Genomic DNA, 27,187 nt, shown 5'->3' on the forward strand with positions numbered 1-27,187 from the left:
GTGTTTATTATATCATTGTATCCATTGTTTGTATCAATGAGCCATCTCCAAACTTAAAAACAAAAAGTGATAGTGATAATGATTCTGATTACTATGGTGATGTTAATGATGAGGGAAAAGGAGAACAAATGGGAAGGAGAGAAAGCAAGTCAGGTCCAATTTACACAAAGGAAATTATTTTATACTATAATTTTTACACTGAAAAAAACCTATGAACTACATTGTACCATTCCCAGAAATTGTCATATCAACTTTAAAAGCATTGAACATGCAGATTATGGATATTCTGGTACTCAAAATGGAGCCCTTTCTTTTTAGTTCATCAGCAAATATTTCCTTAGTATCTGCTCTCTGCCTGGCTTATTTTGAGACACAGCACATTTCTTCCAGCTCTAATATTCTATGGTTCTGTGACACTAAGAGTCTAAATACAATAGCTACTGTAGCTCAAGGCCAAGTCACATTGGTTGCTGTCAGCTGGGCATTTCTTAAGCATCAACTTAGTACCTTAGCTTCTGGATTTGAATGTGAAGATTAGTGAGGCACCAAACGCAGAGACACAATAAGCATCCCAGACACTATTGCCAGTAGGAAAAATGAAGGAGCTGCTTAATCTTTAATACATTTTCATGACCATTATTTCTCTTGAAATTGCTTCCAAAACCCTTTATTTTGCATGGATAGTTCAGGAATCTTCATCCTAACAGCTACCTTTCATTCAGCACCTACTATGGGCCAGGCTTTGTAAATAGGTACTTAACCTACATTATCTGCAATGCTTACAACAACCCATTTGCCCCATGGTCACACAGCTGCTAAGTGGCAAAACTGGATTTAGAACAGAGCTCTCTGTTACTTTAAAGCTTGGAGACTTCCCTTTGCACTGTGTTACTAAAACTTAGATTACAGGGAGGGAATCAGGAGAGTGTAGCTTGGTTGTTTGCCTTTGTGGTCCGCCAGACTTAGACCCTCTCTGCCAAATTAGAAAGGACAAATACAATATATTCTTTTTAATGCCCCAATATTATCATTTGTTAGATGGTACTACAATAAAACGTTTACCTCCACACATTATTTCCCACCACTTTTTGAAGGTAAGGAAACTGTTTCATTCATCTTTATAGTCTCAATCCCTAACACATAGGTACTTTTTAAATGTTATTGAACTGAATTATTAATGGGCCAAAGGAAAAGCTGGTTATAGTAATAGAAATCAAAACATTTTCTTACTCATTTTCTGTGGTACTACTTTTCTTCACAAAAGCAGTTTTCTGATTAGTTTGCCATTTCAACTCTTCCAAATTGGTTGATATGCTGAACCCATTTCTCACTCTTTTGGCCTGTGCTTAATTGAGCTCAGTAAGATAATCAGAAATCTGAGTCTGGAGTCCATTTATCTGTGACTGTAATTTAATCAGATTTATATAGCCTCAATTTACTAGCACTTCCATACTATTGAGTCTTTGTATTTTGCTTATTTATTGTCATAAAAGCAGCAGAAAAATTTTTGTTGAAAGCTTATGTCAGAGAAAAGATTATTTTAAAATTATCAGTTTTCCTTTTGAAAGCTATTTTGGGGTACCCACAGCCTGAAGATCCTCTTGGGATACTCTTTATCATCTCCTTTCTCACATTCAGTCTAGAGCTTAAAGTGGGAATTTTTTTTAAGTGTGTTTTCCTGGCATCTCATGTTTAACAGTGTCAGGGGTTTGTGTCCCTGGAACGAAAACTGTTTCTCCAGAGTCTTTTTTTCTCTCAGCTTCCAGTGAAAAGAGGGGCGAGGCGAGCCAGTCGCTTACCACAAAGCAGTGCTACCACAAAGGAAAGATTAAGGGTTTAGAGAGAGGTCAATGTGGGTTTTTCTCTAACTAAACACTTTCCTAAAGTTTCCTTGTGGAAAAATAATGAAGTCATCTCAGAGTTTTTAAAGAATTTTTATTTCTTTTTCACCGTCTGCATTCGCTTGTCTTCTCAGCATGGATGTTTAATCTTCCTAGGCTTTGTGAATTGGCCCAAATGAATAAGTGGTGAGCTGTCTCTCTAGGAGCTAGAGGCTTATTCTAAGGGCCTAATCACTGAGTAAACACATCTTTGCCCTCCCTCTCACAACTGCGATATAATAGTCGAGATTCTAGCACAGTAACCTGGATATTGCAGGGACCAATGCTTTGAAATGCAGAATGGTTGATCCTCCAAAACAGACAGTGCCTGATCTTCGCCTGCCTCTTTCTTCTTTTTTAAATTAAATATTGCCAAAGAGATGCTGTTTTATTGCTTGATATTGTGCATTAGTGCCCTGGATTTCCAAGTTTAGTTTCAGTCAACACTGTCGGCTGCACTTATAGAGAACTCTGCATGTTGGATTTCTTAGTAGCCTCTTCGGCGCATGTGTGTTTGGTTTAGAAGAGCATTTAAATTAAATCAGTGAGATAGCAATGTAAATCACTAATCTCTTTCCCAAAGTCTAAATGTTCCATTGCAGTGTTCTTGAGAGAAATAGGCATTTTAAAGATTTAGCCATTGCCACTGTTTAGTTAGAAATATGCTGATTTAAAAGTGGACAGCTCTCTTGTTCCCAGTGTCTCATTAAATGTAGTTGCTGAGAAACGATCAAGCTGAATTAGAGGTTGACATCCCTCTGTCTATTCAGTTAGAGAGCTCCTAAGAAGAAGAGCTCTGAATTTGTTAATGGTGCCAGGTTCACGTTACTTTGCCTAAAGCGTCAGAATTCTTGACTCATTTACTAAAACTGATTTTGCATTGCCACTGCAATGGGGTATCTTTTTTGCCAAGGGGCTGTGGCTCGTATCAGTGTTCTTGTTTCTTTCATCAAACAGGCTGGGACCCATGCTAGTTTAAAGACGCAAAGAAGACTGAAAGAGACCTCATTCTCTCTCTTGAGAAAGTTAGTCTAGAAGGGAAACTGGTAAACAATTGTAATACTAATAGAAAGAGATAGAGACCCAGGAAAGGAAGCTCTTAACTGCCTGAGGGAATCAGGGAAGGTTTCATAGAGGCATTTTTTTTTTTTTTGAGCCTTATAGGATGAGTAGGAATTTACTAGATAAGTATCTCTCTAACAATGTATCTGATTACAAACTTCCTAGAAGCCTGATACTGTTCTCTGCAGACATCAACATAGATGAAGAAACCCCAAGTCTTTCTTGTTCATCATTTTATTGCCACTGCTTCCTGCTGAGCCTGACACAAAGAGTATTTCAACAAATGCTTATTGAATGAATGAATAAATGAATTAACACATAGAAGCAGGGTGGGATCGGCTGAGCTACTTATACCCAGGAGTCCTGCCCTTATTCCCATTAAAAGCTGTCTCTGAGTCTCAGTCCAAAGCAGTCTGGCATCCTTGTGCTATATGAGTACTTCCACAAGCCTTGACTACAGTGTGGTTGATTTCCCTGCTACCACTGTAGTATCAGAGAAAAAATACTTACTTGGACTTGGAGTTAGACAAGCTGGGAGCCAATCCTCGTATTACTTACTAACTAGCTGTGACATTTGGAACAAGTCCGCTTTCTAAACCTCAGTTTCCTCATATGCTATTGGGGTTAAGGATGCTGTGTTAAAGATTTATTCTGGAAATTAAAGTAGATAACGTTTGTGAAAGTAACAGTGTCTCCTATTCGTAGTAGATGCTTTTAGAATCTTAATCTACCTAACTGTGGCTACTCTCATCTATTATAAAGTTTACCTTTGTAAGAAATAATTTTAATGATGATTACTGTTACTATTATTTGGATTATTTATCAAGATAATTCCTAACGTCAGATTTCATTAGCCTTTCATCAGCATGAGCCTTATATTTTTCTGTAAGTTTCCTTCTTTTGTTCAGAATCCCACACAGCAGATTTTCATTTGCTGTCATCACATTCTTATTTAACATAAAGGGAAAGATACTAAGCTTCCCTGAAATTTTCCTTTGACAGAATTTCAAAGATTGGTTTGTATGTTGTCTTTACCATAAAATTTTATCTTTCCTTTCCCTGGTAATTGTGAGTATTGTTAAACTCAGTTCTTTCAAGAACTGACTACCAAGAAGGTAGTCAACAATTTAAGCTCTTTAATCATTATAGTCATTTTTGGTAAAGCTAACATGTTGCAAACCATCAATGGCTACTTATACCCATTGTTTTTATTATACTTATTACCTTGTTCAATTTCAGTTTTTAGTTTTAATTATTGCGTTGAGTATCCAACTATGACAGAAGACACATTTAGGAGACCAAATGTCATTTATTAAAAGCAACTTTTATTATGGCAAAAGGGAAATAATAATTTTCTGTATGAAAAGCCACAGTGGACATTTTCTGAAATATAAACTAGAAAGAATGCATGTGAACTGAATATTTTTCTATCTCTTCATATGGCAATTATATGTTATATGCTGTTAAATAAGGGCTTAATATGGGAACACATTAAGGACTTTAAAATTATCTATAGAACAAAAAGAAAACTTCATTTCAGACCTTTTCCTTTCAAATGGAAGAGACTATCCATTGTTCAGATTAAAACCATAAAAAATATGTAAGAGGAATTTTGTCATTCTGTTTCAATGAATTTTTTTCTCTGTATTGTTGAACAGTTCAAAGTTAATATTTTTCTTTACATATATCTATGAAATAAAAAGAATAGTAAATCCATTTTCTTTAAGCAAAATACAATTCTGTTGCAACTTCGTTTGAGATAGGCTTGCACATGTTAACAGAAATCTGCAATAGCAGTCTGAAAAATTAGATATAATCATCCTAGCCTTTTTCAAGTGTAGGGAAGTAAAATTTTTTGATATTTTAGATGCTTTAGGAACTCCACAATGTAAAGTACTCTTTTAGGGAATAGCATTTAATTTTTGTCTTTGCTGTTCACATAGACTAATTATGCCTGTCTAAAATTTAAGAAATCTTACATTAGTGGATATCTTAATTGACCAGATTTTTCTCCTCTTTTCAGAGAAAGCTTCTTGCTATCTACCTCCACCATGATGAAAGTGTATTAACCAATGTCTTCTGCTCACAAATGCTTTGTGCTGAATCCATTGTTTCTTATCTGAGTCAAAATTTTATAACCTGGGCTTGGGATCTGACAAAGGACTCCAACAGAGCAAGGTAATACTGTTGTTCACAAGTTATAAGTTGAGCTTCTATTAAAAAAAAATCATTATGTTTGTCATCATCATAAACATTTTTCATCCTCAGCATTAAACTCTCTACCATTGCATTTTATTAGACAAAAGCTGCTCATTGCAGCTAACACATGCAGTTATTTGCAATTGTGAAAATATACCTTAACTTATAAAAACTTTTTAAATTCAAGCATAACCTGAAAATAAAAATATATTTCTCATCTTATTTTTGCAATGCAACAGACATTTCTAATATATTTTTGAACTTTTAGAGAAAACTAATGTTTTTAATGATGTTCAGAAAAGGCAAAACAAGTCTAATATATAATCTTAGTAGTAAGTTTATTTTTTAATAACTTCAGTGAAGAGGGCAGGACTTTCTGCACAAGTCCAATGGAGTTGGTAATAGCTTAACTCTAGCATATGCTAATTGATGTAATCGCTTTATTGCACACATTCTTTTGCACACAGCCAACAATACATCCATATTCTCAATAGGGAAAAAAATTCCTTTCCTAGTTGTCAGGATGAGTTTACTTAGTTTTTTAATCATAGTATCTGTAACTGATTAACAATTCTTCATATTTTGCCTATTTTAGTTTCCCATCTGAAATATATTTCATCATGTTTAATTACACATGTGTCTATAACATCCCATGATACTACTTTGGGTGTGTTAACACAATCGTAATCACAGATTGCTGATTTATGAATGGGAGATTAAATTAATTCATTTCAAGACAAGCATATTATAGTTACCTAATTTTAATGATTATAGAACAATTAGAAACCATCTGATTTGTCTTTTTGTTACTTTATGGCTTACTGAATTTTGGTCATCATTCAGACTTTGTTTTATTTAATCTGAATCAGAAAAGAACATGATTCTTTCCTTAAATGTAAGCAAAATAATGTTGAAGCTATTTCCTAATCTAATACTTCATTTCTTTAAGCAAATGGTTAGGAAATTTCATGAGATGACTTCGTTTTGCCTTGGAAATGTTCCCTGCTATACATAAATAAAGAATCTTTAGCACCTGTATTTGTTTAAATTAAATCAGGTTATTATTCACACTCAGTTAAAGGTGATGAAAAGCAGTGCCACAAACAGATAAAAATGCCACATCGAAGGTCTTTCATGAGGCAAAATACAGAGACTGGAGACTTGGTTAAATCTTTTGCCATTCACTGGCAGTAAGGAATCTCCTCCTTTCCTTTTATCCACAACTTGATGGAGAAGGAAACACTATTTCTAAACCATCTGTAGTGGCTAAGTTCAGTGGGCTACCTGCTGTTATTTTGTTCTATCCTCCATTTAATTCCTTAGTTCCTTTTATTTTACAATGACAAAAAATTGCAGTGTAGTTTCTTTTGAAAAACAGTGTTTGAGGGTTTTTTTTTTTATGACTGGCAATCAACAGCCATATAATTGCTTTGTTATGTTTTACTAAAGAAGTCTGTTAAGTAGCACAACTTTGATACACTAGTAATAAGAGTTTGCAGGTTACAGAGACACCTGTGGTGACCAAAGCGACAGAAGCTGCTTATTAGCAAGAGCCAGTACAGCTGTGTCCTATTAACTCCTTATGACACTTTTTTAAAAACACTAAATAAAGGTGTTGTTTAAGGCTTTAGAGCTATTTCTCAATGAACTGCAGAACTGACTATTAAGTATGATAGGATATTTCAGTCTACATTTTGAATTAAGTATCTGTCATGAAAATTTGTAAAAGGTAATATTAAAGATTGAAAATAGGAACATCTAGGAATTCAATGTAATAAACATTTATAGGAACCACAAATGGGGCAATAGGGGAATGGGATGATTTCTATAATTTAAGATACTTGACATACTTACTTAAAATCTATTAATAGTTCTGTCCATATTACAAATGTAAAAGGTATTATATTTCTCTATTTTAGAGTAACAAAAGATAATCACTGGGTACTGAGTTTAATACCTGATTGATGAAATTATCTGTAAAACAAACACCCTTGACACCAATTTACCTATGTAACAAACCTTCACATGTACCCTCCAGACATAAAAGTTTTTTAAAAATATCAGAAAATTAAAAAGCAAGTGATTTTAAAAAAGTAACAAATACAATTACATAACTACTTTTGATCCATCATTATTATCATTAAGGCAAATGGGAAAATACACATTTTATAAACACAAGGTGAAAATTCATTAGAATGACATATTCCCAAAAAGCAGTTGACTTTGACATATGAAACTGTAAGATAATTGATTAGGCTGGTTTATTGTGCTCAAAAAAAGGGTTTAGGCTGGGCACGGTGGCTCATGCCTGTAATCTCAGCACTTTGGGAGGCCCAGGCGGGCGGATCACGAGGTCAGGAGATCAAGACCATCCTGGCTAACACGGTGAAACCCCGTCTCTACCAAAAATACAAAAAAAAAAAAAAAATTAGCCGGGCGTGGTGGCGGGCGCCTGTAGTCCCAGCTACTCGGAGGCTGAGGCAGGAGAATGGCGTGAACCTGGAGGCGGAGCTTGCAGTGAGTGGAGATAGCGCCACCGCACTCCAGCCTGGGTGACAGAGCGAGACTCCGTCTCAAAAAAAAAAAGGGGGAGGTTTAACTTAACCACAATTTTCTTGCCACCTATCATATCATAGATTCATCAAAATAAAATTGTCTAATTGGGTTTCCTACTGTATTATCTTTCTTGGATTTTTACACCACATTTATCCAGAGGTGTTTATCATGAAAACTGATTGTGTCACTCATTAGATGCTTTTAACTTGGAGTAACAAAACCTCAAGCTTTCACTCTCGATTCGGTAGACAACTGCTTGCACTAATATTTATTGATCCATGGGGTACATGTCAAAAAGTATTATGCCATCATTTGCATATTGTAAGCTGAAATGGGGACATATTAATATATGGAAATACAGAAGAGATTTCTAGGCATCACAAGTAAGTTTGTTGTTGTGGGTTTCCTTTTAACTGTTATTTTTTTATGATAGATGTAAGTTTGGAAATAAATTCCTGGTTAATAACTTGCCTGGTCCCATATCTGGTTAACCTAGTTCACACTGGCCATAAAAATTTAGAGAGTCCTGGACCTGTAAGCTATTTGGATGTTTTCTTAGTGGTTTTCTAGGGCTACTACCTGATGTTATAGCTGAGGATGTTGATATCCAAAATAGGAAGAGACTTGCCAAGCAGATATACTTTTGCTTAAGGATTACTCTGATTAAGCCTATAGAGGCATTAGTTCTTTAGTCACAGTTTACTATGGCTCTCTCATGTGTGTAGGAGATAAGTGAAGGATATAAAACTAAGTGAATGCTTTGGTGAAGTCACCAGAATATGAGTATCACTTGCTATTATAAATTAAATTTCCTAATTTCTCTAACAAATTGGAATAAAGAAAGAAACATTTCTATAAAATGTCATAACCCCTGTGATGTTGATGATTTGGATTTTTACACCTCTTAAATGATTCTAATTACCTTGTTTCTTAGTTGAATACTTAGATTTTCCAGCCCACTGTGTATAAAATATGTTGGAATAGTTCTTAAGTTGATCTTAGAACATTCCAAATATGAACTGAGACATGAAACTTTAGCTGTAATGATTAATGTCTGTCATCTCCCCTACTAAATTGTGATCTCCTGGAAAGGCTTATTCATTTTGTTGGTTTCAGTAAACATGGCACTTTTTTAAATTCTAGGAAAAAGAAACGCAGAAAGCATTTAGCAAATAAATATATGCATTTATTTCCATCTAAGAATGTTGCTTATAATTTCAATATTGCATATCTAAATAGGAGGTTTTTTCCTTGGAAAATATTCTGCAGTCTTCTGGGCCACGATGTCTAGTTGGATTTCAGAGCCATTCTTAAAGCAATGACAGGAAGCCCTTGGTAGTCTTGAGAAGTGCTAAAGGTATAATTTCTTTTTTTTTGAAGAGACAGGGTCTCGTTATGTTGCCCTGGCTGGAGTGCATAATCATAGTGCACTGCAGCCTGAAACTCCTGGCCTCAAGCAATCCTCCTGTCTCAGCCTTCCAAGTAGCTGGAAGTAGAGGCATGTGACACTATGCCCTGTTCTAATTTCTGAAATACTGGTTTGACCAGTAATTCTGATGGAAATAGTAGGATTTACCTGTAAAAGAAAGAGCCAAAAACAGATAGGTAACAGTAAACAAGCAGATCCTGTAAATCACTTCATAGTTATACAGGATTGTTTCCAGGACCTCCTACAGATACCAAAATCCACAGATACTCAAGTCCCTGATAGAAAATGGCATAGTATTTGCATATAACCCATGCACATCCTCCCGTCTGCATTAAGTCATCTCTAGATTACTTATAATACCTAATACAATGTAAGTGCTGTGTAAATAGTTGTTATACTGTATGTTTAGGTAATAAAGACAAGAAAAAAGTGTACATGTTCAGTATAGACACAATTTTTTTCTGAATATTTTTGATACTTGGCTAGTTTAATCAACAGATGCAGAACCCACAGATGCAGAAGACCAACTGTGTTTGTTATGTTTGTTCATTGAATAACACTGAATAATATGAAACGGGAATCGTGCTGTCATCTGAGAATGAAAGGTGGAACAAGACACAATCCTAACCCTCAAAACACTCATAGTCTAGTAGGCAAAACAGACATAAGAGCTAATATATAATATGAAGTATGTATAAGGTACTTTAGGCATATAGATGAACTTTATACTGACTTGCTGTACACAATGGGGTCAAAGAGGGATTTGAAAGAGATGATATACAGAAAGATGAAGTTAGAACTTTACTCTTTTCTATTTAGAGATTTTATATTACCATAGTAGCATTCCTAGTCTTTTGGGTGGCAGATTTTACTATTCTTTACTAAAGGGCATTGGTGTTTAAAACCTCATAATTATGTATGGGGAACAAAGGGTCAGTGGTTGAAATAATTGAGGAGAGAAGGAATAGAGAGAGCTGGCCAGCTAATATAATCCTCTATAATCTGAACCAGATTGAGAATTAAGGTCAACCAGCCAGCATGGACAAATCCAAAGAAGTTGTTTTGTTAATGATTCATCCTAGCATTGGCATATGTCTGCAAGCAGACAGTGAAGCAGGGATAAGATATTCTTTGGATATATATCATGTAGAAAACCATCATAGATTTAACTAATACAATAAAAATATTGTTAGTACAATGTATTCTTAATGAATGAGTGCTTAGCTATGAAAGAATAATTTTTTAAAATTCAGGACAGATATCACTTCCAGGAAGCCTCGCCTCTCCCCATCCTTCTCTTGCCTCAGTCAGGGTTAAAAGGCATATTCTGTGTGCTCCCATAATATATCTATACTAACTTGTACTAATAGCACTCATTACATTGTATGGTCATTGTCTATCTCCCTGCTAGGTTGTCAGCTCCCTGAGGGAGCTGTGTCTGTAATTCCATTGCTTTACACAAGTAACTTCCTTCCTTCCTTCCGTCCATCCGTCCGTCCATCCTAGATGGTGTCTTGTTCTGTCACCCAGGCTGGAGTGCAGTAGCGCAATCTCGGCTCACTGCAACCTCCACCTGCCAGGTTCAAGCGATTCTTCCACCTCAGCCTTCCGAGTAGGTGGGACTACAGGTGCACGCCACCATGCTTGGCTAATTTTTGTATTTTTAGTAGAGATGGGGTTTCACCACATTGGCCAGGCTGGTCTCGAACTCCTGACCTCATGATCCACCCACCTCGGCCTCCCAAAGTGCTGGGATTACAAGCATGAGCCACTGTGCCCGGCCATAATTACCTTTTAAAGAGTAAGTACTATATTGATAATAAATAATCTCTAATAGGCTTATTGAAAAATAACAAGAGAGTACTAATTTGGGTAATGGCAAGAACATTGGAAATGCAGCTACATTCCTCTAGTTGTGTGATCTTCCCCTGTAGCCACTAATGGTACTAATATATGGTACTAAAACCTTCATTCTCCTTACAGAATGAATTAAAAATGTTCAGATTGGATACTTGGTCTACTGCTGGCATTGTAGGGTCTCAGAATATGATGGTGTAAGCCCATGTGTCTCAGGTGCTCCCAGGCCATCTGGAAAGTGGCTTGAATTCCAACCCAGATGAGTTCATCCTGGTTGCAGAGTTTCTTCCCCAGACTTCACCAAGCCTCTGTGATACCCCAGAAGTAATTGGTCTCCCAAATTGGACCATTCTGGGATGGTACTGAACCTTCTACAATGGTGGGAGAATTGATTATAAACCTGTCCCCAGGCCCGGAGTGCTAGACTGGCTACATGGTGGAAGAGACCAAGCATTCAGACATGTTCTATTAGAACACCATCAGAATTAACCATAGATAGTACTATGTAAAGCACCAGCACAGTGAGTATTAATCTGTCCCTCCATAAAGGCTGTGCCCTCCAGGCTGAGCTGTGGATTCTTAGCTGAAGTTGCTTCATCAAGGAAAGCCACATCACATATGTGACTCAGTGAACCGCCAGTATTAACCAGTAATAAGTGGGTTAGCGGGTATCTCTTGTTCTGCATAGGAGGGTCCACAAAGCAAATATAGGTGCCGGTTTAGATTATCTAATTTTAGAACACTTAGAATCAAACATTGAATTTCACTGGAATAGTGCGAACTGGGTAATCAGCTAGCTATGAGTGCTGGAAAATGAATTGCTTATGTAAGTACCTGAGATGAAAATGTTTTGCACATCAGTGTACATGCTACTAAGTGTTAAATCAGGCATTGCACACTATTTCTAAGCAGTGTTCAGAGTAGTTGTAAACATTTCCCCAGGAGTTGCCAGTAGTGCTTGGGTTACACAGGTTGCATGTAACATATACATAGCATTGTATTAAATTTTGTACACACATTTAATACCAATATTCACAGACAGAATTCTGTGCCTATCAATATTAGCTTTTGAACTTAATGCCCTTGGGTGTGGTATTTCAGGTCACTGCAAACTTCCGCTGCTGTGCTGACAGGTACTTGTTAGGCTTAATATTCAAGTGATAGTTTTCCACATTACTTAATCTTTGGCAAGAGTTAATTGACTTAAAGCACTTATTATCAGTAAGCTGTCTTCACATGTACTTTCCATCTCAGTAATTAGCCATATTCACAGTGGCTTACCCTTAATTCCAAACTACTCAGTGGTTCATGCCTGGCTGAAGCCTTGCTGACCATGTTACTCTAACCCTATACTTCCATTTGATCCTGCAAATATAGCCCAGGTGTGGAGTCTGCATGGGAGACACAGGAGTATTAATTTCCAGCTGCTACCCTAGGTACAAATATGGATTCTGCAGAAGTAGCTGATAAAACAGATGAACATGTTGTGGTCAGGGTACTAAGACTTCAGGAGCGCCTTCATGCCAGATTTCCATATAATTTTCCCCAAACTTCTTTATTCCCTTTGTGCAACATTTTCCTCCCAGTACTTTTAAAGGAAGTGTATTGCCATCCTAAACATCCCAGGTCAAGGGTTTAATTAATGCTTTAAAATGAAGGTTCCAAAACACCAGGAGAGTTTGTCATTTTCTCCCTGGTTTGTTTTGTGAAGAGGGAGGAGAGAAGGTGAGGAGGAACCCCCTCCTGTTCCATGATTACATCCTACCCACTCATTTTCTCCTTTTCTCTTCTGCTTTTGATTTTTAGTGGCGGTCTTAACAGAATGTCAAGATCAATTTGCAGCATGGTTTAACTCAAGGTTTGCGTTCTGCCAGCAGCAATTGTCCCTGCAAACAATGCTGTGTGTTCTTGTAACTTCAGAAGCTTTTAGAGAGATCATGGCTAGGGCAGCATCTAATGACTTTATTAGTGTAGGGTTTCAAAATGGGCTCAGTAATTGTTCATATCTCTTTGTCAGCAAGTCATAATTACTGCTCAGCATTGTCCAAGGGTACACTTGTGAATAGTTTCCTAATAGTACTGAAAGGAAAGGAAAGGGGGAATGGATAAAAGTGATGGCCTCTTACAATTGAGAACAAGCCAGTCTCTATGTAGTTGATGGCTAAACTCTTTATAGTACATTCAACATTCTTTTTTTAAAACAGATTATCCTTTTTTTTTTTTTTTTTTTTGAGATGGAGTCTTGCTGCGTCACCTAGGCTGTAGTGCATTGGCATGATCTTGGCTCACTGCAGACTCTGCCTCCTGGGTTCAAGCAATTCTCCTGTCTCAGCCTCCCAAGTAGCTGGGACTACAGGTGCTTGCCACCACGCCTGGCTAATTTTTGTATTTTTAGCAGAGATGGGGTTTCACCTTGTTGGTCAGGCTGATCTCGAACCTCTGACCTCAGGTGATCCGCTCACATCGGCCTCTCAAAGTGCTGGGATTATAGGCATGAGCCACCTCGCCTGGCCAAAATAGATTATCCTTTTAAAAATGTTCTTTGAGATAATTTAAAATTACCAATTTATGAGCCTTTTTTACTCTGATTTGGATACTTCCCACACTCCTACCTAGTACTATAGTTACAACTGCCTGGTTGCACATGCATTGTATTTGAACCAAAGCATTTGTTTTTTAAAAAAAGAGCCCATTTTCCTCTGCACTAATCTAATTAATGCTATTCAGGAAATACGCACTTAACTCAGATACAGCTGTCAATAAATAGCCTGTGAAAACTGTTGTCAGAAGCTAAGATACAAAGGTGGTATTATTGGCAAGCCATTCCAAAATAATAACATTTTAAGTTTCTGTCAAATTCTATTTTTCTCATGCACTAGATCTTTCTTATAAGTCTGTTGGTGTTCTCCTTGGTCATCTCCCAATTACTCTGTGTTTTGAATATTCTTTGAATATTCTAGGTATCTTGATTATGAGAGTCACAGAATTAAAAGAATCATCACTGTCTCAAGATGAAGTTTGAGGTTAATTTCAGACCTTTCCCTGTTTGTGATCTGTTGCTAAATCCTTCCCCATTCTGTAACCTGTCCCCCCACCCCCACCAGTGTATTCATGTGTAGTTATATGCAAATAGTTACTCCCAATAGCTGGTTATGCTTGTATTTTAGAACATACGGTTTTTATATTGATATAAAACATGAGTAATCTAATGAAACAAATTCCAAAAATAAGATAAATATCTTATTCTAAAAATAAGATATTTGGGCTGGGTGCGGCGGCTCACACCTGTAATCCCAGTGCTTTGGGAGACTGAGGCAGGCGGATCACTTAAGGCAAGGAGTTCAAGACCAACCTGGCCAACATAGTGAAACCCTGTCTCTACTAAAAATACAAAAACTAGCCGGGCGTGGTGGCACATGCCTATAGTCCCAGCTACTTGGGAGGGTGCTTGAGCCTGGGAAGCGGAGGTTGCAGTGAGCCAAGACTGCACCACTGCACTCCAGCCTAGGCAAAAGAGCAAGACGCTGTATGTGAATGAATGAATGAATGAATGAATATTTATGAAGTGAAATGTCTTATATATATGCCATCATGTATTTTGCTTTTCTTCTTGCCTGAAATTAAAAAGGTCTGAAAAGATTTGTTTCCTTAACTGCTCTCATTAATAATTTTTATATTGATGATATTTTAGCAGACTTTTTACTAAATCATATCCCCTATGCCATTGAAATTCGTAGCACATTTCTCTTCTTCTATAAATACTGATAGTAAAACAGTCAGAGAAATTATAAAAGAAACATGTTAGTTCAGTGACATAAAACCACATAAGTAATTTGGTTCCTCTGACATATTTTACAGTGTTTGCTTGTCAGTCTACATAGATGCCAAAAGATATTTGAAAGCCCAAAAATCTTAATGTTCTAATCTGCCAAATATACCACCAAAAAAAGGAAAGTTTCTATTAGTCTGGAATTGGAGAGTAGGGTGGAATCCTGTTTCTGATGTGTTCAGGTAATTATTAAAGAATGGATTTGGTGTCCTTTCCTCAAGAATATGTTTGTGTCTTTGTACTTAATAGCATTATGGTAGTAGAGGAGTGACAGATAGTTTTGTATTATTCAGAACAGAGTTAACTATAAAGACTTTTTAAAAGCCATTTGACAGTTTATCCACTATTGACTAACTCAGTCTGTAGCTACAGCAACAGTTTAAGAATCCTAAATAGATTGCTTTCATGTGCTTTTTTTTTCCCTCAATACATGATGAGCACCAAGAAAGTCCTTTTCAGCAAATACTTTTCTACACACCTCAGCTAAGGAAGGAATGAGGCAAGGTCATGTGAAAAATAAAAAAGCCTTGATTGCCGTACCTCAAATCTGAAAAATTACATTGCCCAGTCCCAGTAATAAATGAGCTACTGGATTCTCTGAGCAGCTCTCAAATAATTTACTGTCTCAGCAACAAATTTTATTATGTGGCTATTAGGAAAGCTATGTATTAACTTGTTAGTTCTTGAAGCAGACTCATATATATTAAAATGTGTCAGTTGCTGTTCTTAAAGAAAACTGATTTTCTATTTTATTTTATTTTATTTTATTTTTTATTTATTTTATTTTATTTTATTTTATTTTATTTTATTTTATTTTTGAAACAGGGGTCTTGCTCTGGTGCCTAGGCTGGAATGCAGTGGCACAGTCTCAGCTTACTGCAGCCTCAACCTGCTAGGCTCAAGCAGTCCTCCCACCTCAGCCTCCCAAGTAGCCAGGACTACAGGTGCACACCACCACATCCAGCTAATTTTTGTATCTTTTTATAAAGATAGGGTCTCACCATCTTGCCAAGGCTTGTCTCAAATTCCTGAGCTCATGCAATCTGTCCACCTCAGCCTCCCAAAGTGCTGGGATTACAGGCATAAGCCACTGTGCCTGACCAATTTTCTTTTTAAATTTCAATAGATTTAGGGGTACAAGTGGTTTTTAGTTCCATGGATGAATTGTATAGTGTTGAAATCTGGGTTTTTAGTATACCTGTCTTTCAGATAATGTACATTGTACCCAATAGGTAATTTTTCATTCCTTACCTCCTTCCTACTTTCCCCCTTCTGAGTCTTCACTGTCTATTATACCTCTCTATAGGCCCCTGCATAACCATAGTTAGCTTCCACTTGTGAGAACATGATGACCTCCAATTTCATCCAAGTTGTTGCAGAAGACCTTATTCTTTTTTTATAGCTGAGTTGTATTCCATTATATATACACACACTATATATATAAGATATACACATACCATATATATATGTACACCATGTATCTATACACATACCATACGTATATATACCAAATTTTTTTTTTTTTTTTTTTTTTTTATGAGACGAAGTCTCGCTGTGTTGCCAGGCTGGAGTGGAGTGGCGCGGCGCAATCTCGGCTCACTGCAAGCTCCGCCTCCTGGGTTCACGCCATTCTCCTGCCTCAGCCTCCCGAGTAGCTGGGACTACAGGCGCCCGCCACCATGCCCGGCTAATTTTTTGTATTTTTTAGAGACGGGGTTTCACCGTGGTCTTGATCTCCTGACCTCGTGATCCGCCCGCCTCGGCCTCCCAAAGTGCTGGAATTACAGGTGTGAGCCACTGCGCCCCGGCCCGTACCACATTTTCTTTATCCAGTCATTGGTTAATGGGTACTTAGGTTGATTCCATATCTTAGCCATTGTGAATTGTGCTGCAATAAACATATGCATACAGGTATCTTTTTGATACGACCTTTTTTTCCTTTGGGTACTCAGTAGTGGGATCGCTGGATCCAATGGTAGATCTACTTTTAGTTCTTAGAGGAATCTGAATACTGTTTTTCATAATTTACATTCCCACCAACAGTGTGTGAGAGTTCCTTTTCACTGCATCTGTGTCAACATCTATTATTTTTTGACTTTTTAATAATGGCTGTTCTGACTGGTGTAAGGTGGTATCTTGTGGTTTTAATTTGCATTTCCCTATGATTAGGGATAAACATTATTTCATGTTTATTGGCCATTTGTATATCTTCTTTTGAAAAATGTGGCCGGGCGCGGTGGCTCAAGTTTGAGTTCCTTGCAGATTCTTGATAGTAATCCTTTGTCAGATGTATTTTCTCCCATTCTTTTGCTATGCAGAAGCTTTTTAGAAGCTTTTGGGTTTTATTTTGGGGCGTGTGTGTGTGTCAGGGTCCTGGGGTGTGTGTGTGTGTGTCTCAGTCTGTCACCTGGGCTGGAGTGCAGTGGCACGATCTCGACTCACTGCAACCTCGACCACCTGGGCTCAAGTGATCCTCTCACTTCAGCCTCCTGACTGAAGTAGCTGGGACTACAGGCTCATGCCACCATAGCCAGCTAATTTGTTTTGTATTATTATTATTTTTATTTTTTTATTTTATTTTTATTTTTTGTAGAGACTGGTTTCACCATGTTGCTCAGGCTGGTTTCCTGGGCTCATGGAAAGTATGATTTTCAATACAACTGTTTTCTCATTGTTTATGCAGACAGACAGATGTCAGTCATCATAGAATGTAGAGCAATTAAGAAGTAAGGCTCAGTCAGGCTGGAAATATGAAAAACAAGATGATATTAGACAAGTAGTGTAACATTTCCAGATCTTTTTCATCTATGAAAAGAGAGTGACTCACCTATTTGACCTGAGACCTTTGTCTGTAATATTCTGACTTGGATACAATTGTTTTCAGTAGAAAAATGTGAGGTAAGCAAGGGTTCATTTTTAAAATAAATTTTGGTGAAGTTTGATATAATATATCAGATTATAGCATAAGCATGCTACCCTTACCAGTTTGTGATAATCTGATCAGAGTGATTTTAGTGAGGTGTAGTGAAGAAGACGACAGGAATTTTCTACCTCTTTCATTTTGTAACAAAGAATATCTGTTAAAAGTTTATCAGTAGCTAAAAGCAAGACTATCGTACTGCTTTTTAAAAATCCAAACTACATAATGACAACTACAATAATTAATTAAGTACCTTCTTAATTAATTATATTGTCAGATACTATATAAATGTGTGAACTTAACTCTCTCTCTCTCTCTCTCTCTCTCTCTCTATATATATATATATATATATATATATAAAATTTAATCTTTTCCACAATTCTGCAGGGTAAATAGCAAGATCCCATCTCACATGTGAGGAAACTGTGTCTCAGAGAGGTTCTGTGAGGTCATTGCAATGGCTATACCAGATATAAATCCCAGTGCTACCTGTGCTTTTCTACCACGTAATGCTTTTTTTCCCATGATCTTGCCATGCTGAATGATTCAGCAACAGAAATGTATTAGATATCTATCTAGTGTGCAAAGTCCTGCAGGAGGTATAAAGGAAGTCCATGGACCTTTTGGTCGAGGAACAAATAAACGTGAAATTCACCCAATCTTAGCGTTAGGGTTTAGACATGTCCTTAGCAGTACAACTGGCGGCCACTCAGGCCTTTTTTTCTATAACATGCTTAACTGATGTTGCTCCAGCCTGTGCTTGAATATTGCCAAGACAAGGAAATGAAAGCTTCAAAAGATAGCTTTTTTTTTTTTTTTTTTTTTAGCTGCTCTAAAAACTGGAAATGTCTTTACTAAAATGCTTCTTCTATAGAGAACTTCTACAACTTTATCCTTTTTGGTTCTGGTTTTGCAGTTACCTGATATAAGCCTAACTTCTCTATTGCATTATAATAGCCTCTTATCAATGTAACCCTAGCTCTCATTAGTCCTATTTTCCCTGCCTCTTCCTACCAAATATAATTAGTTCTTTTCACTGTTCTTCATACGATAGTGTGTCTAGGCTCAGCCCCTTCTGAAGGTGCCGGGATCAAGCACAGTGCTCTAGAGGAGGTTTGTCTGGTGCTATGCACAGTTCTATTCTGAAATTTTATTGTGGGCTTCTGTTGAACTCAGGGAATCAACTAAAACCCCATTGTTGTTTTCCAACTTGAGTTGATGCTAAACCAGATTTCTGCCATTCTTTACTAATGCAGTTGATCGACAAGATTGTTTGGGGTTCAGATTCTGTCTATTGACCTTCACAAGTTTTATCACCCACAAATGAGTCTTAAGTCCTTATCATCTGTACTCCTGTCATCATTCTTGATAATCCTCTCGGTTCCTAGACATGTTCTCCAGAAAATTTTTCTTCTTCCTTGTATTTACATTTAGATGAGTCACTAATAGAAGCTATATCACCTCATATATTTTTATTTCAAACGTCTGGCTCTGATCACCACTTCCTACCACTCCTATTTATTTGTTCAGGTATCACTAGTCCTAAAGACTTTTTTATCTCCTCATGCCTTCCAATCTGTTGACCTTTCTCACACGCCATCTACGCTTTCCTATATCCAATTTTCATATTCCTCATCCTATGTAGACTTTGAGGTTCATCATTATAATTTTCTTGTGATACTTTAAACTCTCTCTGTTACACTCATTTTGTTGGACCCACCTGTTCACCTTCTGTATTGCAGTTGAACACAGCTAGAGAAAATCACACTGTCTTTTCTCTTCTCTTCTCTTCTCCTTTTTCTCTCTCCCTCTCTCTTTTAAATAAATACAAGCTTCAAATAAGCACACAATAATGCTGGGCAAGCCTACTGGGATTTGGGATTCTCTAGTTAGTTTTCTTTGCCTGAATGAGATATCTATTTCATACTACTCTTCATTCCACAAATATATCGTTTCCCTCTCTACCTCTCCTTCCCAGCTTCCCCCACTAATTGCTTGAGAATAAAAGAAGTTATCAGAAAGACAGAAATTAGCCCATTTTTCTGTCCTGTCTATATATTCCTTCAGAAAGGTCTGATTAACCTTTCTAGAGAAGGCTTCGCCATCATTCTTTTTCATAGCACCCTCCTAGAACTTTCCATAATAAGCCATTCCTTTTGATTACTTTAAAATTTATTTTATATTTCTTCCAATGAATATAAGCCTTATAAGGATAAGAGTTATATCAATCTTTTCCACTTTTGTTTCTTATTAAAATGCTAAATAATTATTTGTTGATGTTATAAGAATTTAGAACATCATGATGATTAAGAATATAAATGAGCTTTAGATTTATTCAGACCAGGATTGGAATTGTAGTTATGCCACTAGGCCACCATAATGACTGTGGGTGAGTTGCTTAAACCCTCTAGCTACAGTTTTTTGTTTGTTTGTTTTGTTGTTGTTGTTGTTGTTGTTTTGAAACAGAGTCTCACTCTGTTGCCCGGTCTGGACTGCAGTGGCATAATCTCAGCTCACTGCAACCTCCACCTCCCAGGTTCAAGTGATTCTCCTGCCTCAGCTTCCTGAGTAGCTGGAACTACAAACTCACGCTACCATGCCTGGCTAATTTTTTTGTATTTTTAGTAGAGACGGGGTTTCACCATGTTGGCCAGGCTAGTCTCAAACTCCTGACCTCAGGTGATCCGCCCACGTTGGCAACCCAAAGTGCTGGGATTACGAGCATGAGCCGCCACACCTGGCCTGCAGTTGTCATACCATGAAATGGAAGTAAAACTACATTCCTCAGAGAGTTATTAGAATTAAATGGGATGATTGATTTTAAAGTCTGGTGCAGAGTAAGTGCTCAGTGCATTTATCTACATGTAAATATTTTATTTGTCTCAGATATTTATGAAAATGTTAACAGGACAAAGCCAGCTGTAAACTATTTGACACCACTCTCAATTTGGTAGCATTCTATAGATTCAATATTTTGATGAGAAATGAACTTATCTACCTTATCCTGTATTTCTGAATCTTATCTAAAGGATCTTTTGGAACACCTTTTATATGCCTTACTGAAATCCGGATAGTCAGAACTTATGGAATACTGATGCATTCTCAGTCTAGGAAACTCACAGTTAGTTTTGGGAATAGTATGTTCCTAATGGCCTGTGCTGCCTGCCGTTCATCACTACTGTATTCTAATTATTCATAAACCATCTTTCTAAGTGACTTTTTAAAGTTTTATAGGGTACTGTGAGCAAGTTTACTGGTTTATACATTTTAAAATCATGGTATTTACATGTTTTTAAGGACACAGATTCCTCATGATAGTTATTTCATTATCATTAATTTTAGCTTTTTACAGTCTCATTCATTCTACCATCTATTCATTTCTTTATCCAAAAAAAGTATTCATTAAGATGTGTACCATATGTGTTCCATATACTGTGTACTATATACCATTAAACTGTGTACCATAACTGTGTGCCATATAGTGTGCTTGAATTGGGAAAATTCTTGCTCCTGTTATATTCTCTGTCTGTATATCTGTCTGGGGTTTTTTTCCATTTAGCATTTACAGTTTGCCTCCTTTAAAAAATTGATATGGCTGGGCGCGGTGGCTCAAGCCTGTAATCCCAGCACTTTGGGAGGCCGAGACGGGCGGATCACGAGGTCAGGAGATCAAGACCATCCTGGCTAACACGGTGAAACCCCGTCTCTACTAAAAAATACAAAAAAACTAGCCAGGCGAGGTGGCGGGCGCCTGTAGTCCCAGCTACTCGGGAGGCTGAGGCAGGAGAATGGCGTGAACCCCGGAGGCGGAGCTTGTAGTGAGCTGAGATCTGGCCACTGCACTCCAGCCTGGGCGACAGAGCGAGACTCCGTCTCAAAAAAAAAAAAAAAAAAAAATTGATATAATCTCTATACATAATCTCATAATCTCTGTACATACAATATAAAATAGGAAAATAAAAAATAAAATTGGATGTAAACCAATTAAAAGTAGCAAATAGATACATTTATAAGAACCTGAGTTGAAGTTTAGCTCTAGAATTCCAGTAGGTAAAGGAGAGAAAGGAAATGTCTTAGGCATATAATCACTTTTTCATCGTCCATTCTATATATATATTTATTGTATTTCTCTTATGTGCCAGATCATACACCTGAGAGCATTTACATTTTACCATTTATGGTTCTCGTCTGACATATGGAATCATAATAGTTCTTCTCAAGATTTCCTGACACTGAAGTCAAGGGACAATTTTGTTGCATGATTTTATTTGAGAGTCCATAGGAAAAGTAATAGACAATAAACTTATGTTGTTTTGCAGAAGACAGATTATTTTAAATAGATTTTTAAAATATGAATCCCCTGTAAAAGCAGAGGGCTTTGTATTTAATCTTTTTTTCAGTAATGATAATTCTTTAGGGAGTTTAGGTGATGTGATCCTTAAATACTCCTTTTTGATTACCTAACTCATAACAGATATAAAGTTTAGAGGAAAAGCCTACACAGTCAACCTGTCTATTCAACTCTTTGTGTTAAACATCAGCTGTGTCAAGTGAGCCATAATAAATGCTGGGTTACAATCAGCTCTTGCTTGAAAGCTTTGATGAGTGACTAAGATGCCAATATTCTGTTTTCCTGGTCACTTATCTGTTAAGACTTTCCTCCTGTGGGTGAGATTGCAACTGAAGCACTCCTACTTTTTTTTTTTTTTTTTTTTTTTTTTGAGCCGGAGTCTCGCTTTGTCGCCCAGGCTGGAGTGCAGTGGCGCCATCTCGACTCACTGCAAGCTCCGCCTCCCGGGTTCACGTCATTCTCCTGCCTCAGCCTCCTGAGTAGCTGGGACTACAGGCGCCTGCCACCACGACCGGCTAATTTTTTTGTATTTTTAATAGAGATGGGGTTTCACTGTGTTAGCCAGAACGGTCTTGATCTCCTGACCTCATGATCCACCCGCCTTGGCCTCCCAAAGTGCTGGGATTACAGGCGTGAGCCACGGCACCCGGCCATGCACTCCCACATTTTTATATCCACTAGGGTGATAGTTGTTTTCAAATACATAAGGACATTATGTGTAAATGTCAGGGTTCCAAGAGCAACCAACCAACCCTGAAATAAATGATGCTGAAACATTTTATATAATGATAAAATCACGAAGTGTCCAAATTTGTCTGGGCGCAGTGGCTCATGCCTATAATCCCAGTTACTTAAAAGGATCCGTTGAACCCAGGAGTTTGTGACCAGCCTGGGCAATATAACAAGACTGTGTCTCTTATTTTTATTTTTATTTATTTATTTATTTTTGAGATGGAGTCTCGCTTTGTCACCCAGGCTGAAGTGCAATGGTGGGATCTCAGCTCACTATAACCCCCACGTCCCCAGTTCAAGCAATTCTCCTGTCTCAGCCTCCCGAGTAAGTGGGATTACAGGCACCCACCATCCCGCCCGGCTACTTTATGTATTTTTAATAGAGACGGGGTTTCACGGTGTTGGCCAGGCTGGTCTTGAACTGACCTCGTGATCCGCCCACCTCAGCCTCCCAAAGTCCTGGGATTACAGTCGTGAGCCACCATGCCCAGCCTTAAATTTTGTTTTTTTAAAACTTAGCTGGGCATGGTGGTGCATGCCTGTAGTAGTCCCAGCTACTCGGGAGGCTGAGGCAGAAGGATCACTTGAGCCCAGGAGTTCAAGCCTTCAGTGAACTATGATCATGCCACTGCACTCCAGCCTGGGCAACAGAGTGAGACCCCATCCCTTTAAAAAAATCCAAAAATGAAAACAAAAACAAAGTCTCTAAATTTGGCAGCTAGAAAAAATTAGAGAACATGACAATGTTAAATATATAGATAGATTTAAAGTAGAGATATATATACTTTAAATCTCTGCTCTGAGTAGGACATTATCTTACAATGATGTTGGTGCGTATTCTAGAAGTTATGCAGCAGTATAATACAGTGGCAAGCATGGTGTAAAGAATAACTTCCTGTTTGGTGATCTGAGTCTGAGATTGGTGCTGTAACTTATTTTAGGAAACATTTCACCATATCCTTAATTTGGAGAGATGGGGGTGGAAAAACCAATTTTCACTCTGAAGCACACAAAAAGAAAGAAAAAGGAGTAATAGTTGTTAATCCACAGACCAATTCCAAAAGTAGGTATCATTATCTTCGTTTTATAGATGAGAAAGCTGAGGCCCTTAAATTATCGAAAGAAACAGCTAATTTACAAAATCAGATTTGTTCAACTCCATAGTCTTTGTTCTTCCCACAATACTATACTGCTTGCCGTAATTCCTAATTTCTCTAATATATTCATATTTGGATATTTTATACCTTTTCTAAGTCAAATTTTCCGTCAGTGGGTGGAGACAGGATGAAATTGTATAAAAAGTGCAGTTTGCTAAAAATCAGACAGTAAGTTTAGAATCATATACTTGTGGACCAACACCTGCTTATTTTGAGGGTTCAAGTGACCTGTGGAGGTGGAAACACAGTGAAAAGGGCCCTGAAACTTATTCACACTGACTATCTTTGAATTAAACTGATTTCAAAAGTAGTTGGAAGAGAAAAAGGAAGATTGTACAATCAACATTGTCATAGTGAAGATAAAGAGTATTGAAGCATGAATTGGCCCATTCATGCAATAAATATAGTAGGTGCTAGGAATGCAGAGGTGAGTAAACGATGGTTCTTCTTCTACTAGCTGTCCTAGGAGTTGCACCGTACATCATCAAGTTCTCCCTGACTTCTAAGCACCCATTCCTTTCTCTGATTTTCCCCAGCACTTCATCTGAACCACTAAATCTAGACCCCAGTAATATACTAGATTACATTTACTGTTTGGGGGCCTTGATTTATCAAAGGCAAAATATTCTTATTATGCTAAAGACAAAAACCATGTCTTATCTCGTCATATAGTTGGTGGGCCCTCACAAATATTTATTTATTAATAAAAGACAAAACACAGAAGAAATGTTATATGGCATTAAACATAAATTGGCTCTCTTATTCAGGCCCTGGAAAATGAATCTTTTCTTTACTACAGAAGGAATTTCTACATTTGATAAGAGATTGAATTAGATGTTCTCTATTATCTCTCCTAAGAGTCTATGATCAACACTTGAGAAAAAGTAAACACCCTTTTTATGAAGAAATTTTCAAGTTCTTAAAATAAATGTTTATGTTCTTAGTGGTAAGAAAAAGCCAATTATTATCTATGATTATTGTTCCTCAAAAAAATTAGGATAAATTAGTCTCCTATAGATTAGCTATACCATTGTTATTAAACTTTCAGTGCCTCAAAGTGTTTTGCATTTGAGTGATTTATAGATGGAAACAAGGAGAAAGATTAAGAAATTACATGGCTTTTGCGGGGCTCGGTGGCTTACACCTGTAATCCCAGCACTTTGGGAGGCCGAGGCATGCGGATCACCTGAGGTCAGGAGTTCGAGACCAGTCTGACCAACATGGACAAACTCTGTCTCTACTAAAAATACAAAATTAGCCGGGCGTGGTGGCATATGCCTGTAATCCCAGCTACTCCGGAGGCTGAGGCGGAAGAATCACTTAAACCTGGAAGGTGGAGGTTGAGGTGAGCCGAGATCACACCATTGCACTACAGCCTGGGCAACAAGAGCAAAACTCCATCTCAAAAAAAAAAAAAAAAATTACATGGCTTTTTAAAAGTCTACTAATCTATTGAGAAAATTTAACAGTTTACTATTACAGGAAGCCTCAGGCAGATGAGATATGCTTTTTTAAGTTATATTCTCCCAAAATCTCATCCTGTGTTTTCCTAAAATTACCTTTGTTTTGTGTTCTCCAACATGCATACAATATGTGCATTTGCATGGTGAGGCATTATACTGTCCATTTAGAAAAAAATTTGAGGTCCGGGTGTAGTGGCTTATGCCTGTAATCCCAGCACTTTGGGAGACTGAGGCCAGTGGATTGCTTGAACCCATGAGTTCAAGACAAGTCTGGGCAATGCGGTGAAACCCATCTCTACAAAAAAAATACAAAAATTATCCGGGCATGGTGGCGCTTACCTGTAGTCCCAGCTACTTCAAAGGCTGAGGTAGGAGGATCACTTGAGCCCGCAAGGCAGAGGTTGCAGTGAGCCAAGATCACACCACTGCAAAAAAGATGGATTTGAACAGAAAACTCATATAAAATAGAAAAATGTGATTAACACTGTTAAAGGTTTGGTATTACATGCAGTTTTTCTTTATGTAAGGGACTTGCTCTTTTACCAGTTTTATGATTGGCTAACACATTCACATTAATCAAAATTCAAAGGCATAAAAAGTATCTAGTAAAAAGTTTCCTTCTTAACCCCCTATTTATGTGACCCTCACCAGAGACAATGTTCTTATTTATCCATCCAGAGGTTTATTTTGTATATAAACAAATTAATGGCCGGGCTCAGTGGCTCACGCCTGTAATCTCAACACTTTGGGAGGCTGAGGCAGGCGGATCACAAGGTCAGGAGTTCAAGACCAACTTGACCAACATAGTGAAACCCCATCTCTACTAAAAATACAAAAATTAGCCAGATGTGATGGCGCGTGCCTGTAATCCCAGCTACGCAGATAGCTGAGGCAGGAGAATCATTTGAACCCAGGAGGCAAAGATTGCAGTGAGCCAAGATTGCACCACTGTACTCCAGCCTGGGCGACAGAGCGAGACTCTCACACCAAAAAAAAAAAAGAAACCAAATTAATATATATTTATTTTTCCCCAGTTTTACACAAATGGTAAACACAATTTAATACCTTCCTTTTATCACTAACATTACTTCATAAAGATATTCCATATCAGTTAACAAAGAAATCTATTTAATGGCTACATAGTATCTCTTTAAATTCCATAATATACTATAATTTTATTTAACCAAGATTGATTGATTTAGACACAGGGTCTCACTCTGTTGCCCAGGCTGGAGGGCAGTGACATGATCATGGCTCACTATAACCTCAAACTCCTGGCCTCAAGTGATCCTTCTGCCCTAGCCTCTCAAGTAGCTGGGACTATAGGCATATGACACCATGCCAGCTAATTTTTTTATTTTTTGTAGAGGCAGGTCTCGCTTTGTTATCCAGGTTGGTCTTCAGCTCCTGGGCTTAAGCAATTTCCTCCCCCCACCTTGGCCTCCCACAGTGCTGGGATTACTGGTGTGGGCTACTGCATCCAATTATTGTTGGATTACACCCAGTATTCTGCTCTTAACAAACATCCAGTAACTGTGTACATAGGTGATTTCCACATGAAAATACATCTATAGACTAAATGCTTAGTTAAGAGTATGTATGCATTTATAATTTTAATTGGCAAATTTCCCATGAAGGAATTGTATCAATTTCACTTATACTAACAGTGTATAGTAGTGGCTTTTTCCTGGTTTTCCTGTTACCTTGCCAAAGCCAGTTTTGTTTTTTTTTTTCTTTACTAATCTGACAGGT

The 27,187-nt window shown here is 37.5% G+C and overlaps 1 protein-coding gene across 4 annotated transcripts in view; it reads left to right on the forward strand.

Moving 5' to 3' along the window:
* Positions 1-27,187, forward strand: part of FAF1 (Fas associated factor 1) — a 534,320-nt gene that overhangs the window by 404,999 nt on the left and 102,134 nt on the right. For all 4 annotated transcript variants that reach the window (XM_033226429.1, XM_033226430.1, XM_033226428.1 and 1 more), the window contains one exon: positions 4,966-5,120. In XM_033226429.1, coding sequence (XP_033082320.1) covers positions 4,966-5,120 — 155 coding nt within the window. The remainder of the gene's footprint in view (positions 1-4,965; positions 5,121-27,187) is intronic.

The sequence above is a fragment of the Trachypithecus francoisi genome, unplaced genomic scaffold (assembly GCF_009764315.1).
Source record: "Trachypithecus francoisi isolate TF-2019V2 unplaced genomic scaffold, Tfra_2.0 Lachesis_group12, whole genome shotgun sequence".
Lineage (NCBI taxonomy): Eukaryota > Metazoa > Chordata > Mammalia > Primates > Cercopithecidae > Trachypithecus > Trachypithecus francoisi.